General features: G+C 35.3%; 1 protein-coding gene across 1 annotated transcript; it reads right to left on the bottom strand.

Moving 5' to 3' along the window:
- Positions 1-599: 599 nt before the first annotated feature.
- Positions 600-1,178, bottom strand: LOC117277558 (protein MTL1-like). The gene has a single exon (XM_033656962.2). It carries the CDS (start codon positions 1,176-1,178, stop codon positions 600-602), a length of 579 nt encoding a protein of 192 aa, XP_033512853.2.
- Between the last annotated feature and the right edge of the window lie 15,576 nt (positions 1,179-16,754).

The raw sequence follows: 16,754 nt of genomic DNA, 5'->3' as shown, positions 1-16,754 counted from the left end.
AGGCTATTCTTTCTTTCTTTTGGCATGGTCCAAATGATACAGATAAAACGAGCAAAATGCACAACTTTCATAAATGACTCTATTCATAGAAATACTAAAGATGTCTATATTCTTGATTCCCCATGTGAATTATTATTATATCTTTTGTTCATGGGTCTCAGAAAAATACGTATTTGATAAAGTTTATCCGAAAGGCATACTGATTTTTATGGTATTCCAAGAAAATCTTATTAATGTATTTCTTATGCATTTCATGCATTTATACTTATACATTGACCCATGACTAGATGGCCTAATATACGTGTATATATGTATATTATATTTAATTGGGATATGAAAAAAAGGTTACGGCGTTATATACGCACCACCACATGATCAGTTGGTATATGTTGATGATGTTGCCCACAGTATATGTATATATGATCATGCTCGCAGGTGCAGGTAGGCAAGCTGACGGTCCCCCTTCTTAAGATCCTTGATCAGCGAGAGTTGGCATGCTCCACTCGATCCGGAGCTGCTTTTGATTTTGGTACGATATGCGTGTATACATATATGGGTATGATGTGGCTTAGTCCCGTCTTTGTACAGTTGTATTTCTATTAGAGGTCTGTAGACAGTTGTGTATAGTTGGGTGGTATGTGGCCTTGTCGGCTTCCAATTTTAGATATGTAGTTGTCTATAGCAGCCTTGTCGGCTCGCCTTACGTATTCCGCACGTATATGTATATATGTCTTTTGGGTCGTGACAGTATCACTATTGGTGTATGGGGATGTCGAATTACTATCAATTGCAATATGTGGCCTAAAAATGTTGGGAGATGAAGACGAAGTGGATTCAGATGAAGGCATGGAAGAGTGGCTAGCAGGCTGACTAAATAATGAAAGCATGCTAGAGGAAGATGGTGAGTGAATGATTGGGGAAAATGATGATCGAATGCCAGAGAAAGATAATGAAGGAATGACCGGAGAAGATGATAATGGAGGGACAAGGTAAGATGATGAGGGTATGCCATGTGAAAATGGAGTGGATTTAGATGAAGGCATGGAAGAGTACCTAGCAGGCTGACTAAATGATGAGGGCATACCAGAGGAAGATAATGAATGAATGATTGGGGAAAATGATGATTGAATGCGAGAGGAAGATAATGAAGTAATGACCGGAGAAGATGATGATGACATGACTGGGTAAGATGATAATAAGGGTACGCCAGGCCTAAGTCTAGATATGTGCTTGGAAGATGTAGGATTAAAGAAGGGGGTAGGTGAGGGAGCGTTATACCCTAGGTGAGGTATAAAGTATAAGAGAGGTGGAAATGATAACGGTCATGTAGGTGGAGGCACATGCAAACTAGAAGGTGCGTGTGGGGGAGAGGTAGTGATACCTAAGTTACCAGAATTTTTTGTTTTCTTCCTTTTTTTTACCCTTCTCTAGTGCAGTACCCTCTGGACGATCTTTACCTCGAGGAGCCATCTAAACAATATAAGTACAAGAAAAGATATGTTAATATGTTTAGCAAAAAAGAACAAACATGTCAATCCTAATCGCTTAGTTCATCTTCATCAAAAATTTCATCCTCCTCGCTTGTTTCATTTTCATAATATTCTTCCTCCTCAGTTAGTTCATTTTCATCAGCGGAATCTTCCTCTTCATTAGCCATAGATGTTCCAACCTCATGTTGAACTGAAGGATCAACTTCTTTGTACATGCCTTCAATATGCAGTTCATCTGCTAATTCATCATCCACAATTAGTTGAATACTTGATATATCATTCTGGTATGCTATATCTAGTGCATCCTCAACTTCTATTCTACCAACTGACTTAGTTTTTATAACCACCCACCATTCAGTCTTATTTTTACATGACGACAGATAAGGAGCGTAATACACTTGCTTCACATTTTGTGCAATTATAAATGGATCATATCTTACATACTTCATCGTGTGATTAACTTCAACTATTTTATAGTGTTGGTGTACCTTTGTACCTTTATTTGGTATTGGATCAAACCACTTGCATCGAAAAAGCACCAGCCTTTTCTTCAGCCAACCAACATACTCTATTTCTAAAATCTCCCAAAGTACGCCATAATAATCAATATCTCCAACTTGGCTACCATCACCACCTTTCACCCAGACTCCGCTATTAATATTTTTTTTATTCTTAGACCATTCTTCCGTGTGAAACTTGTACCCATTGACAAAGTACTTGAACATAGTTTTAACTTGAGGTATAGGTCCCCAAGCTATATCACGTAAAAATGGATCACCTATATCATTGTCTGGATTATGAACCTATATAGAGTTGAAGAAAATTGAGAAGTTAGAAAATACAACTTGTGCAATAATGAGAATCTGGTAATATATTAGTTAACACTTACATAATCTCTAAACCACTCTGAAAACCTTGGATAAACAACATCTTGGCCAAACACACTCACAAAATAACTGTCCGACATATTTATAAAGTTTATTAGTTAAAATATGGATAGATCATGCAAGTAGGTCAATAATATAATTTCAAACCTACTTGTAAAATTGTTGAACTTTGGGGCAATCGAGCAATACATGTGTTGCAGCCGACTTTTTCTCCATCCCAGTCCAATTTCTTTTTTGATACTTCTTAGAACTTCTACCGGGTTGATTGAATATGGATACAGGCGGTGCCAAAGGATCATTATCACCTTCATCATCATGCCGATTTGGCCTATTTCTCAAACATGGCACGTGATGCTCAAAATAATATGAACAAAAATGAGAAGTTTCTTTAACTAGATATGCTTTACATATTGATCCCTCAATCTTGAATTTTTATTTCACCATCCGTTTATATTTGTCAATAGTCCTACATAGAATAATTTTAAATAAGAAGAAGTGTAATCAAAACACATAAAGGGAAAATAATTAATGGTTATTATCTCTCAAATTAATACATCCATCTACATTGAACATGCCCTCCAAGTCGTGCCTCTCTTAGAAGATGAATTGAGAGATGTTCCATTACATTGAAAAAACCACATGGAAATTTTTTTGCCAGTTTGTTTATGATTAAATGGATGTTACTTTCCATCAAAACTAGATTTTCCTCCCTCAATGTATTAGAACATAGGTCTTTGAAAAATAAGCTTATTTCTGTGATGGGTTTCCATATTCTCTCAGGCAATGCGCTAAATGCAATAGGAAGTAATGATTCCATGAAAATATGACAATTATGGCTTTTCATATACATCAGCTTTCCTTCTTTCATGTCAACATAATTGAATAAGTTTGAAGCATACCCATCGGGCATTCTCAAATTTCGAACCCAATCACAGATCTTTCGTTTGTCATCCATTTTGAATGAATAACTGGCCTTAGGCTTCACCATCCTATTATTTTCTTGCGGTAGTTCTAATTTTCTTCGCCTACAGTATTCATGTAAATCCATCCTGGCCTTCAAGTTATCTTTTGTCCCGTTCTTATTATCCATTACAGTATGAAATAGGTTATTGGTGGCTCATCATAATCAGTTCAATTCATTATAAATGCACTAGTACTTCTCCTGAACTCATGATCCATTGGCAAAAATCGATGGTGACAGTCAAACCATGTGTTTTTACCTCCATGTTTCAAAGTGAATGCTTTTGTGTCTTCCATACAGCAAGGACAAGCTAAATTTCCGACAGTCGGCCATCCAGATAACATTCCATAAGCAGGAAAGTCATTAATATAGCACACAATTTAAAGTTTTGTTTAGTTGATACGTCGAATGTTCCAACACCTTCATGCCACAAAGCTCATCAATCAAAGGCTGCAAATATACATCAATCAAACTTTTAGGATTACTTGGACCCGGAACTATGCCAGTTAGAAATAAATATGGACTTGTCATACACATCTCTGGTGGAAGATTATACAGTATAACAAAAATAGGCCAACACGAATATGGTGCAGCAGAGACAGAAAAAGGAGTGAATCCATTTGCACACAAACCCAACCTAACATTTTCTTGGTTCATTAGCGAAGTCAGGATACATCCTATCAAAATGCTTCCACGCTTCTCCATCTGAAGGATGACACAAAACATCGGGCGCCCTTCTATTTTTATAATGCCATCTCATATGAGCAGCGGAACTCATTGATATATACAACCTCTTTGATCTAGGTATAATAGGTAAGTAATGCATCCTCTTAATTGGAACTTTCTTCACTTTGGCATTTGTGACTTCCTTAAAACGAGACAATCCACAAAATTTGCACGCTTCTAGAGCCGCATAATCTTTATAATATCACATACAACCTTTTTTACAACAATCAATTTTTGTTGAGGAAAGTCCTACTTGGAAACTAACTTCTTTGCCTTTTAGTAATCACCGGGTAAGTTAATTTTCGGACTAACTTCACGCATAAGCCCAATTATAGCATTCATGGCAGCTTGAGAAATATTCCAATCCGATTTGATAGTTAGTAATCTAACTGCAACAGACAACTCCGAGTGTATTGAGACTTCATAGAGTGGGAGAATAGCCACCTCTAATAATTCATAAAAGTGATTTGCCTCATCATTGGGAGACTCATCAACATTTTGTTGGGATTGAACTCCTGGGTGTATCCCAAAAGCATTCGACACCATTTCATGCATTTGAGAATTTTCATAATTATTCTCAAAGAATGTACTACTCTCACAACCAGTAAGATTCTTTAAGTTAACATCAACTAAATTACTATAGTTCTCTCCATGAACCGTCCACACATAGAAATTTTCTCTAAACCCCTTTCTATAAAGATGAACTTTAACATCCTCAGGTATCAACAACTTTATACAATTGCACTTAGCACAAGTACACCTAATTGTTCCTTCATTACAGAATTCAAGAACTATTTTTGCATAAGTAATAAATCCTTTAACACCTTCTACAAATTCTTCCTTCAATCCCCCATTATTAGGATGATTTCTATCGTACATCCATCTACGATCTTGTTCCATCTATTACACAATAACAAGAAAAATAATTAAATAAAGAAATAAATAATTTATTTTATTCAAGTTAGCTTACAATTAAACTTGAATATACATCTTAGATAACTCACATTTCTTTTTTCTTTTTATTAAGTTAAGAAAAGTTATGGTTGTAAATCAAATTTTTGTGAATGAACAATTATTTTTAATAGAAGTGCTCTCAAAGTTTTGTGAATGAACACTTTAGACATTTTTGTTGAATATATTTTGATAATATGTTACTTTAAGTGAAGTAACACAACCAAAAATGAACTTAACTTGGATTAACTGACTAAGGATATGGACGTCGGACCATTGTAGTCATTTTGCTGCAAGTGTGTAGAGCAAAAATGCTGGAAGATGTTAATAACCTTAAGAATACTAGGTCAATCCACACTGCGAGCATGGCTCTGACAGTTGTTCTCCATTGAGAAGTTGCTACTAGTAGTATATTATTGCCATTTAGAAGAAGCTTTATTTTTTGCCATAAGATCAATATCATTCAACTAAGTCAAGCTTATTTGTAGGCTGCACTCTTTATCATTGTCATATTTTCTTGGCTAGTCGAGCCACGTGATATCTAAAACATCAGAAGAGTCAACAAACAGATTTTACTTCCACTGCAGAAAATCCAAGAAAACTGACCTATATAAGCAACAAAAAGCAAGAAAGTAAAGGGTCTTTCTAATCTATAACTAGTAACTATCTTATTCCTTTTTATAGCCGTATGTTCACAAACTAAATTAGCTCTAAGTTTAATTTTGATTAAGAAAGATTGCAGGAGACGAGATGTCTGAAAGTAGAATGGTTCATCTCATATTAGAAACGAGAAAAGTAATACACAAGAGTTATTTTTTCGGACAATAAAACTGAACTTACCTTCTGATTATGAACAAGTACATGCAGAGGGCAGACACTTCTGATTCAACATAGCAAGGCCTTTTACGTCAAAGTTGAATTACGAGTAGAAATCTTAGGAACAGCAGAGCGATTGAGCCTTGTTCACCAGATCTACGAAGAACTAAAATGAAGCAGTTGCTCTCCTAATACCTGTACATATGGCAGTGGTAAGAAGTGAATTAGAGGACAAAAGTGAAATAGTTTCAATTCTTAATATACAATCAAAAAGCATCTACGTTTAGAATGAGTGTCATCATTTAATTTGTTACTGAATCCTCTGGTGCTTCCCTTAAGGTTTGCTTTCAGCTTCTTGTCAATTCCATAGTGAGCATAAGGGTTCAGAGATAAGTCAGCAGTTATGACTTTCACAGGATCAATGTTATATTTTGAGACATTCTTACCAACAGTGTCTTGCAGCACCTCTGAATAGAATCTCTTGACATTCTTACCAACAGTGTTCACCTGATTTTTGACACATTTAACAGTGTCCTATAATTTATCACAGTCTCAGTTATGTTGATTATAACCCATTTGGTCAAAACTTAGCAGGGTCAATAGCAGATAGTACATTTTCAGTATCCTTTAATATATCCAGCGATGCATATGCCATCAGTTATGTTAGACCACGCATAATCCTCAATGAAATAGACGAAGCATAAAAAAAAAATCTAGGGTTCAATACAGTGGCGGAACCCGAAATAGGAAAAAGGGGAAAGGAGAGAGAGAAAGAGAGATTGACTTACCTACTCGTCGGAGTGAAGGGATTCCCGTAATCGCAAGCTTGTATTGGACTTGGAGAATAAAGTAGTAGTCGAAGTGGTGGTTGTTTATCCTTTTGTCACCGGCGATTAAAGTATCGATGATGCCGAGTATTTGGTTGGTAACAAGTGCTAATGTCATGTCAGATTCATGGGCACGGGTCGCGGATGATTTGCTGCCAACTAGGTCACGATTTGTTAAGAGCTTTTTAGCGATGGATAGCCAACACAATGCTTCAGGGAACGGATGCTTCAGGTGGGGGGGGGGGGGGGCATTGATGAAGAAGGTAGCTTAAGTTTATAGAGAAAGAATGGGAGAAGAGAAGAAAAAAATACTTCAGGGAGGGGGGCCATTCATGAAGAAGAGAGCTTAAGTTTACAGAGAAAGAATGAGAGAAACGGTTGTGAGCCTGTAACCTAATTAGATTGTGGGAAATCCTTCTTCCCAAAAAATAAAAAATATACTAATTTCCCAGAGAATGTGTGGGAATATTAAAAATATTCCATATACTTTTTTTAGTTTGCCAGTATTTTTTCTGAGAACTTTTTTTAAGTTTTATGTAATTAATTTTCAATTATTTTCCCACTAACATAGGTGGGAAACGAATTTCGCGGTTTTAGGCGCTAAACAGTTCCCACGAAAAGTCTATGAGAACTATTAAAATTTTGGTAAAATTTTTGTGTCTCCAATTTTCCACTGATTTTATAAATTTTTTGGTGGGAATTACCATTGATATATTTTCGTGAGAAATACCCGTGAGAAATTTACATTATTCTAGTAGTGATCTAACTACTAGCTTGAACAGTCCTATTGGGATAGGTCTTCCCTTGAATATCAGTAGAGTCTGCCATGATCAATCTATTTCCTATGAGTTAGACTATAGTTATGCCCTGTAGTAGTCTGAATATAAATCCATCACGTTTAACTATTCAACTAATCCTGTGTAGCTGATTTGAGTTTCTTATGTGTGATGTCTCCCCTATCCTTAATCCCTAATGATACTTACAATCTGATTCTTCAATATTTGAGATTCATCATGTCTTGTGAAGTCATAATATTGATTGAAATCTCTGTGTGTGGGGAGTTTGGTATGAACTTTATATATCCTCCATGACTCTACATTTGAACACTGTTTTAAACTTATAATCAGTCTTTTCTCTCCATTGTTATTCTAGATTGAACCTAATGTAAGGAAAACCGTTTACTGTTATCTGGTTGAATGCAATAGCTTGTTTGTGTCATTGTTTGAATCTGTATTAATTATCTCAAGGGATTCCAGCAATGTCCTTAGCCTAAGTACATATTTATCTGTGATCAATGTTAAGGTATTAGTCTATATATCCTAAAGTTGTTATAATTCTAAATTATATGCCTTTTTTGTCTATGAGATGTATGATTTCTTTTGTCTAATGTTCATCAATAGCGACATAAGTATTCCAATTGCCATATGTGCCTAGAAATATGATTTTTCAAAACCTATTCATATGTGTGCTTCACTTATTTAATGTTGAAGTATAGGGATTATTCTATGTGTCTATTTCTGTGTTATTCTACTAAGGGAAGTAGGCTTTTGTGGTAGGAAATGTCTTAGTGGTTGGTTTGCATTGAGAAGGCCTCATTGTCATTCAAACCTATAGGTAAGAATTGGTCGTTAGTGGTTAAAGGTATTTGGGAGTAGAGTTTAACTCTAGGTTGTGCTGCTCTCCCCGGCACAAATATTGCCTTGAGCCTCGAGACTCTTGGGAATTTTGAAGTATTGGGGGATTCAAAGGGGGCATCAGCCTTGAGTAGAAATCTCTACTTAGCCTTTAATTCATTGACACTAATTAATCTATTTGGGTTTGGTATTTAATGGCAACAAAAGGTATTCAATGTGAATCATTTACTATACACGACTCCCACATTAACATGATTCTCTTAGAATTTAGGTGTTGTCAGTGAGCTCGTCTTTTGATCTTTACTTAGTATGATTTCTTTAAGAATTCGAACACTATCAGTAATTGTATTAGTCTTTGATTGAGAATTATATATATATGGATACAATATTATTGTTCTAATGACCCTTTTTTTTAGGGGGGGAGGAGGGGGAGGGCATGTACAAATGATTTAGGCCTACTGAGTTCTCGCCTGTTCTTTGAGGCCCAAACCTCCCAGAGTCACTCCTTTCCTTTTATCTCTTTATTTATTGTTTCGCTATTCCTTAGCTTGCACTATGTCATTGCTCGTTGTTGTTTTCTGTTTGTTATCTCTCATTATGTATGTGGAAAGTATATATATATTGGATTGAATATTTATCCTTACCTTTTAGTACATAAAATGACTTAGGTAAACCTAAAGAACTTAGGATTAAAAAAGAAGCGTTAGTCAGTAATTAATTATATATCCGCTAATCATAAGCTGTTATTAATTTATCATGCCTTACTAACTCTTTTCTTAAAGATTTTTGAAGTCCAAAGGCTTAACAAAGGCAGTCGTCCCTATTTTCAAAAATCAGAATTGTCGCGGTTTAATCTCCCAAAAGGAATTATCTGTCTCGAAAATACTGAGGTGTTGCTGCACTAAAACAAAAGGTTTTTCAAACGATTTTCTACTTCAAAACCAAAGTACATCTTAGAATCATTTTCATAAAAGGTTTTAACTTGATTTCCTTTTCATACTTACACAAATATTTCCATTTTTCAAAGTTTTCTTTTTAAGCTTATATACACTAACATTAATTTACAAAAGACTTTTCTTTAATCCATCTTCTTTAAACCATATTTCCCTTTGTAGACATTATGTCCTAATGTGAGCTTTACCCTTAGAACATTAGTTAAGGCATAGTACAAATAATTAATTCTGAATCTAGTTTGAGTCCTATGGAGCTACCTCATGTAGATTTTAAGGGGTGCCTAATACCTTCCCCTTAGAAGAACAAGAACCATTACCCGTGATCTCACCGGTTAGTAGACCGATAATGAATATAACCTTTAGTAATTAAATAGGTGCCCTAATATACCTTTAAATATTGGGTGGCGACTCTCATTTATCAACAACAGAGAAACCACAAGTTGAATCATGTTTTGACTAGTGCAAAATAAGGTGCAACAAGGCTGACCTGGAATTTAAGATTTCAAAGAACAAGTGTAAAATAGGGTGTGTTATAGAGATTCCTATCAAATCACCACTATTATCCTTAGCTCCACGGTGGGCACCAAACTGTTTACCTCAAAAATGAGTAACATTAAATTTGTACGTGGTTTAAAGGATACGTGGTTTAATTCAATACGAATAATTAAGAATAACAGATAGATGAATTAAAGACAAAATAAACGATCAAACCAATCACAATGCAATGTCCAAGCCTGATCTCAGCTTGAACAATGGAACTTGTCCTTGATTAGGCCCTCAGTACAAGTTCGGTCACAAGTGAAAAGAAGAACCAGTGAGTAACGCCTTGAACAGTAGCTAGAAGACAAAAGTAAACTTTTATTGGATTGAATTGCGTGTATCACACTAAAGAAAAACTTCCCCTTTATATAGTAGGAGAATTTCAGTCATAGTACAAGTCTAAAAAAGGTAAATATATTCTTTTCCGGGTAATTATTGATCTATAATTGATACTGAACGGGATCCACGCAGTAATATCTGGTTGAGGGCGAATATTACGGTCCCCTATCCGTCATGCATAACCGTTCACCGCGTCTCCCGAGGTCGAGGAGCCATACTTGGTTTGGGGTACGTCGCTTTACCGTGTCCGGTCTCAGATACATCGTTTATTTTTCTCGGGTTTCGATATGAGGGATTCGTGACCTCGATTATAATCACGTCGATCTGTGCTTCCCTTTCGTTTTCTTACCGGAGAATCGGAGGAAACTTTACCACCGATTTTACCCGTACACAAGTTCGCTTCTGATCATAAGCAATGGCGCAGCGACAACGACAGAAAATTATAATGTAGCTAGGTCAATTTTTTTATAATGTGTATATATGATATATTATTAATTCTTAAATTTTTTGTGTGTTTACTTTTTATATTTTGAAATTTGTAGTAAAATTTCTGATTTCGCTACCTATACCAAGTCACAACACACATCGCAATTGCTGGTAAGAAAGTCTGTTGGGACCTACTTGGTGTCTTCTTTACCGGACACCGGATGCTCTGTCTTCGTCAAACTTGAAATTGAAACCACAAAAGATCACTCACTGGTCGTACAGCTCACATGGGATTCTTTTTTTCTTTCCCTTTTGTATCATTTTTTGAAGGGAGACTTTCGTTTTTTGTACTCTTGTTTGAGTTTCCCTCTTGTGAGTCTTGACTAAACATAAAACAGAATATTAAAAAATAATTGTTGTCTTGCACCATATGAACAAATGTAGGACCTATTTATAGACACAATATTCTCAAATCTACTAGGGATCATTCCAACAAATTGTACAATTGTCAACTAGTGAATACATTATTTCTTGTTTAGATTTGTGTGTAAAATCTCTTAAAATGAAGTTTATACCACCCTTTTCTTCTAGCATTCTCTTAATTTTATTTAGTATTGCTTTTGTCCCACTCTTTTTGTCCAGTTGTTGAGATAGAACATTGGTTTTTTTTTACTTTTAGACTGCGCCAAAAACTATTTATATTTGATAGTTAAAAAATATATAAAACTTGTATAATTTTTGTATATAACTATATATATATATAAATATACATTTTTGACTATTATTTTAAAAACGGATATACAATATCATTTTTCCTATAACATACTCTCACATAAAATTTAGTATTAAGACAAGATGAAAAAGAATATTGATGTAGTTCAAACATAGGTCTCAAAAAGAATACAAAAATAGGTCTCATAGTCTAGTCATTGGGGCTAAAGTTGTCTTTAAAAAGAAAGAGAAAGGAAGGAAAAGTAAAGTTGAGTAATGTAATAATGTTCACAAGAGAAGAGAAGGGATATAAAAACGAGAAGGAAAAAAAAAAAGTTAAAGTTGGCAAACCTAAGGAAAATTAATATTTGATATTTAAAATTGTATTTGTATACGAATTTACTTATATAAAAAAATAAAATTTATGAACAGAATTTTTTTCATATGAAATACTTTTAATAAAACATACTAAGTACTTTCAACAATTCATGTACTATCAAAACAGTATTTGCAATATGGAAATAATATTTATAGCCAAAAAAGGCCGTATTGTCACAAGTTTAACCATAATTTTACTCCACCACAAAAGTAGCAAACTAAAGCAATGAGCATTGACTTCGAAGCTGGATCCCACTCTCTGTTGCCTTGCTTATTATTTAAGAGTTCAGGTTTTAACAATTATGAGGACATTTCGTCATTTTACATGTCTTCAAAGTCAATCTACTTCCTTTTCTTTTTTGGTTGAGAAATGCTTTTCTGTTATAGGTTTCTTTCTACAATCTTAAAATGATTTATTTAGCCGAAAGCAATCTTCTACTACTCTCCCAATCCTTGGTTATAATGATAAGCAAGTAAGCAACTAATTGTAAGTATGTTTCTCTCTTTCTATTAATAATTTTTCACACGGTGGTAGAGGGAGCATCACTGTTAAATAAAAATTTGAGCATATACTAGAGTCGGTATCGGACTTAGCAGAGTACGAAAAATCAAGTTATACCTCCAAATCGACCAATGCAGCAGCTGAAGATTTGAATCTTAGGGTGTCAATCAAAATATATACATATTATTTAAGATATATATATATATATATATATATATATATATATATATAAACACTCTTTTTGAGGTTACCGGGACTGATGACCCCCTACCCAAAGGATATGCCTGCCTCTGATTATCATAGATTAGTTATATTAACTAAAATATGCAAATTTGCACCTTCCTGTGTTCTTCGGCTATAAGTAATTCAAAGGTATTTCGAAATGCTTAACCTTTATTTAACAAACTTATATTTGGAAGCATGCTATGCAAAAATGGCGTTGCTAATTTGTTAGTGCATGTCATTTTCTCTATATTTTGCAAAAGTAGACCTGTTTTAATATACACTGAAAAAAGAATATAATAAATGACCCAACAAGTACGATTTTGACAGAAGATAAAAATGATGACAAATCGGAAATCGACAAGTTTAATTTGAAGTTTTGGTATAGTTAAAAAAAAAAGGGAATCAGCACTTAACCAGAATGTGAAGTCATTGACTGAGAATAGATTAACCTAATTATTAATGGAAATTAAAGTAAGAAGTTAGCCTAACAAATTAGTATATGTTTACTGTGTGAAAGGGACCAGGAGAAATGGGTGGTCAAAGCACTATATAATGAACGATTCATTTCATATTTTGGAATGACCCAACTTCTGTATGGATCGTGATTTTTCTTCAGCAGATTTAGTAATTGCAGGTCACTAGCATTTCAAATAAGTCAATCCGCGTATAACTTAGCCTATTTCCTCGCACTATTTATAGTTTTAATACTTCCATTTAATTTCTTAAAGAATAAAACGCAAAAGACTCAAATCGTTACCAAGTTAAAGATGCAAAACGCGTTGGAACAATTTGATAGAAGTATCGTTTCACATATAGGTCGTTATTTTAATCACTAACTTGTCTTTTGGGATTGAAATAAGTTGGTTTTATAAATAGTAAGAAGAAGAAATGAATGTAATAACTTTCATATATACATAAGAAAATGGCATTTCTCGTTACGCATTTGAGGTTGGAACTTGTTATTCTCATGCACCCTTGACAGTGGAATATTAACATTATTATTTGAACATAACAGACAGTGAGACCGGAACCAAAGTGTAGTCTTTTTGGACTCAAAGCACACAAAAATAGATGAAAAAAATAACTAAAAACCAATTTATATATAACGCATTTCTTGAATGCGCTATACCTTAACGGCACGTTTGTCCGTTAAGGTATAACGCATGGGTTACATGCGCTATATGTAAACTTTACTGACCCACCAATAATTCATCTGAACATTACTGACCTACCAATAATTGAGGGTATAGCGCATGCATAATAAGCGCTACATGTATAGCGCGTATTATGCATGCGCTATACCCTCAATTATTGTACCCCCAGACTGGCTTTTTGCTTATTCAAGGAGTTTCAGAATTTCGGTAAAAATCCATTCAAGATCCTTCAGGTCTTTCGAAATATTTATTTGCTTAATTTATTTTGTATTTTGTCATAATGCCCGAAGAGCAAAAAATTAGAGTTGCATTATATTGGGGGGGGGGGTGGGGGGGGATGAGGTTGTGGTGGAGAATAACTCAGTACGCTATAATTGTTCTTTAGAGTGTCATGTTAAGTTGCCACTTACAATGGAGTACGATAGATTGGTATCGTTGTTATGTAAAAAGATAAGTGTGAGGAAACGTTTGATTAATATTAAAGTAACCGGAAGATATCCGTATTCTGTTACTCCGCAAGGGGTTGCTTGTTATGCTGAGTTTAACATCGAAGACGATGAAACTTTGATAGGTTTTTTGAGTACTCTGGATGAACACCGGGAACTTCTTGTGATAAAAATGTTAGAAATGTACGTCAAGGCTGAAGACGTTCGCAACATTAATGTTCTGCAAAATAGGGATAACCCTCAATCGTCGGGTGGTTTTTTTGTAGCAGTTTTATTCGAACAGGTTCCGTTTGAAAGAGTTTTGCTAGATACAAACTTATCTCCACACGCGAATGAGGTGTGAAGACATAATTTCTCCCCAAGTTTACATAATCCACAAGCCGAGTGGTAAATTTTAATTTTCCTTTGTATTACGATATTTTTTTAAATATATTGTATTTGTATTAACACTCATATATTCCAAAGGGGGTACCGGCCAGATATGAATTTTACAAGTTATGAACCAACGAACAGTTGGAATATGCCTAGTTTCGGTGTGTTGGATCATGGTGGTCCACCCGAGAGTCTTCAGTAACAGGATAATGTGCATCATGGGATATCAACAGATTATGATTTGTAAGTTAAGTGATAAAGTTTATATGTAATGTTTGGATTAATTTGAGAAACTCATTATTTTATTGATTGTGCAGTGAAAACGAGCAACTTGAAGGTCATGTCCTTACTCAATTGCCCGAAGACGATATATTTAATCAGGATTTGGCAGATGCGCAGAGTCAGAAAGATGATCATGATTATGACAACAATGCTGATGAGTCTGGATATGACACACCTTTTACTGATGATGATGAGGACGAGAATGATGAACCTGATTTGATGAGGGAGCATGATGCCACCAATGAGCATGCTCCATATATGCAGACTCCACCTCTTGTTAGACCGAGAGTGTACGAGTCCCATGTGTCGTTTAATTCAAGAAAAATTCCTTACCTTGATCAAATGCCGAGTATGCCGGATGTGGATGCCCTCACAAGGGATCTTGAAGATATTCGGACAGCAATGTGGGATGAATCTAGACTAACAGTGCTGTCAAATAATATGCTTTTTGCAGATAAAGTATGCCTAAGCAGGGCGGTGCAAATGTACAACATAAAAGAGTGTCGTGAGATCGTGCTTCATGATTCATCTTCGGAAGTATACAAGTTTATTTGTCGTAGATGGTTTCAAGATTGTACATGGATGCTGCGTGCGAGAAAGTTGAAAACAAATATGTGGATTGTGGGGAAATATATTGGCACCCACACTTGTGAAATGGACACATTCAATGGGAATTATTTTACTTGAATGTTGACTTTATTTCTCTTGTCTTAATTCCACACATTGAATCGCCCATAAAGTACAAGATTAAAAAGTGTATAACATTTGTCCACCAGGTATATGGATGTATCATTATCAAAAGAAAGGCATTTATCGGACGTAAACGTGCGTTTGAGATTGTTTATGGTAGCTGGGATAAGTTCTTTGCCACTCTACCCAGTTACATGGCTGCATTGCAACACTTTAACCCTGGGACTGTTGTTGAATGGAAGCTTGAGCGAAGTCCAGGAATACAAAAATTCATATTCAGATATGTATTCTGGGCATTTAAACCAGCCATTGATGGTTTTGTGCATTGTCGGCCGGTAATATCCATAGACGACACATATGTCTATGGAAAGTATGATATTAAGTTATTGATCGTCGTTGTAGTAGATGCAAATGGAAGCATATTTCCCCTCGCATTTGCTATATGTGTCAATGAAATCCAAGAGACATGGACATTATTTTTGAACCAGTTGAAGGAGCACATTGTCTGACAGCGTTCTTGTATTTGTCTAATATCTTATCGGCATGGCGGTATTTTAAGTTCTGTACAGAATTTGTGTGCATGGCAGGAACTATATGCCTACCACCGTTACTGTGTTAGGCACTTGAAGGCCAACTTCCAGAGGGCTCATCCGAACAAGAACTTACATGATTTAATGTGGATGGTTGCAACAGATCACCAAGAGTGTAAATTCAGGAGATGAATGGAATTAATTAGGCAGAAAGACCCAGAAGCCTATCATTGGTTGATGCGACATAAGCTTGATAACTGGAATTTGCATAAGGATAGTGGTAGAAGGTGGGGTATTTTGACTACAAATGTGTCAGAATCTTTCAACGGGTTGTTGAGTCTGTACGTGAATTACCTGTCACTGCCATGATGTGGATGTCATTCAAGCAGATGGCGGAGAGGTTTGTTGAAAGATCTAGAGGTGCATCGTCATTGATGGAAAGGGGTGTTGAATTTATGCCACAACCAATGAAACGATTTGAGAAATATAAGAAGCGACCATAGTGGCATACATTTTTACAGTATTGCAGCGAGCGAAATATTTTTGAAATTTGCACTAGTCTGTATCAAAACTGCGGGAATAATACACACACCGTCATTGAATCCAGAAGATTATGCTCGTGTGGAAAATGGTCAATCTATCACGTTCTATGCTCACATGCCATGAAGTGCTTTCAACATACAGATTTTGCGGCAATAAGGTACGTTGATAAAGAATATAGTGTTGTTGCATATGTAAATACCTATAGTGGACAGTTGCAGCTAGTGGGTGCTAAGCATTATTGGCCGCCGGAACCATTTAAAATGGTGTGTAACAAGGATTATGTGCGTCACTGGCAAATGCAAAAAAAATGCGGATACAAAACCAAATGCATGTTGGTGATACCGTTTATGCGCGTACATATGGCATATGTT

The sequence above is a fragment of the Nicotiana tomentosiformis genome, chromosome 4 (assembly GCF_000390325.3).
Source record: "Nicotiana tomentosiformis chromosome 4, ASM39032v3, whole genome shotgun sequence".
Lineage (NCBI taxonomy): Eukaryota > Viridiplantae > Streptophyta > Magnoliopsida > Solanales > Solanaceae > Nicotiana > Nicotiana tomentosiformis.
This window is presented reverse-complemented; position numbering and strand designations above follow the sequence as displayed.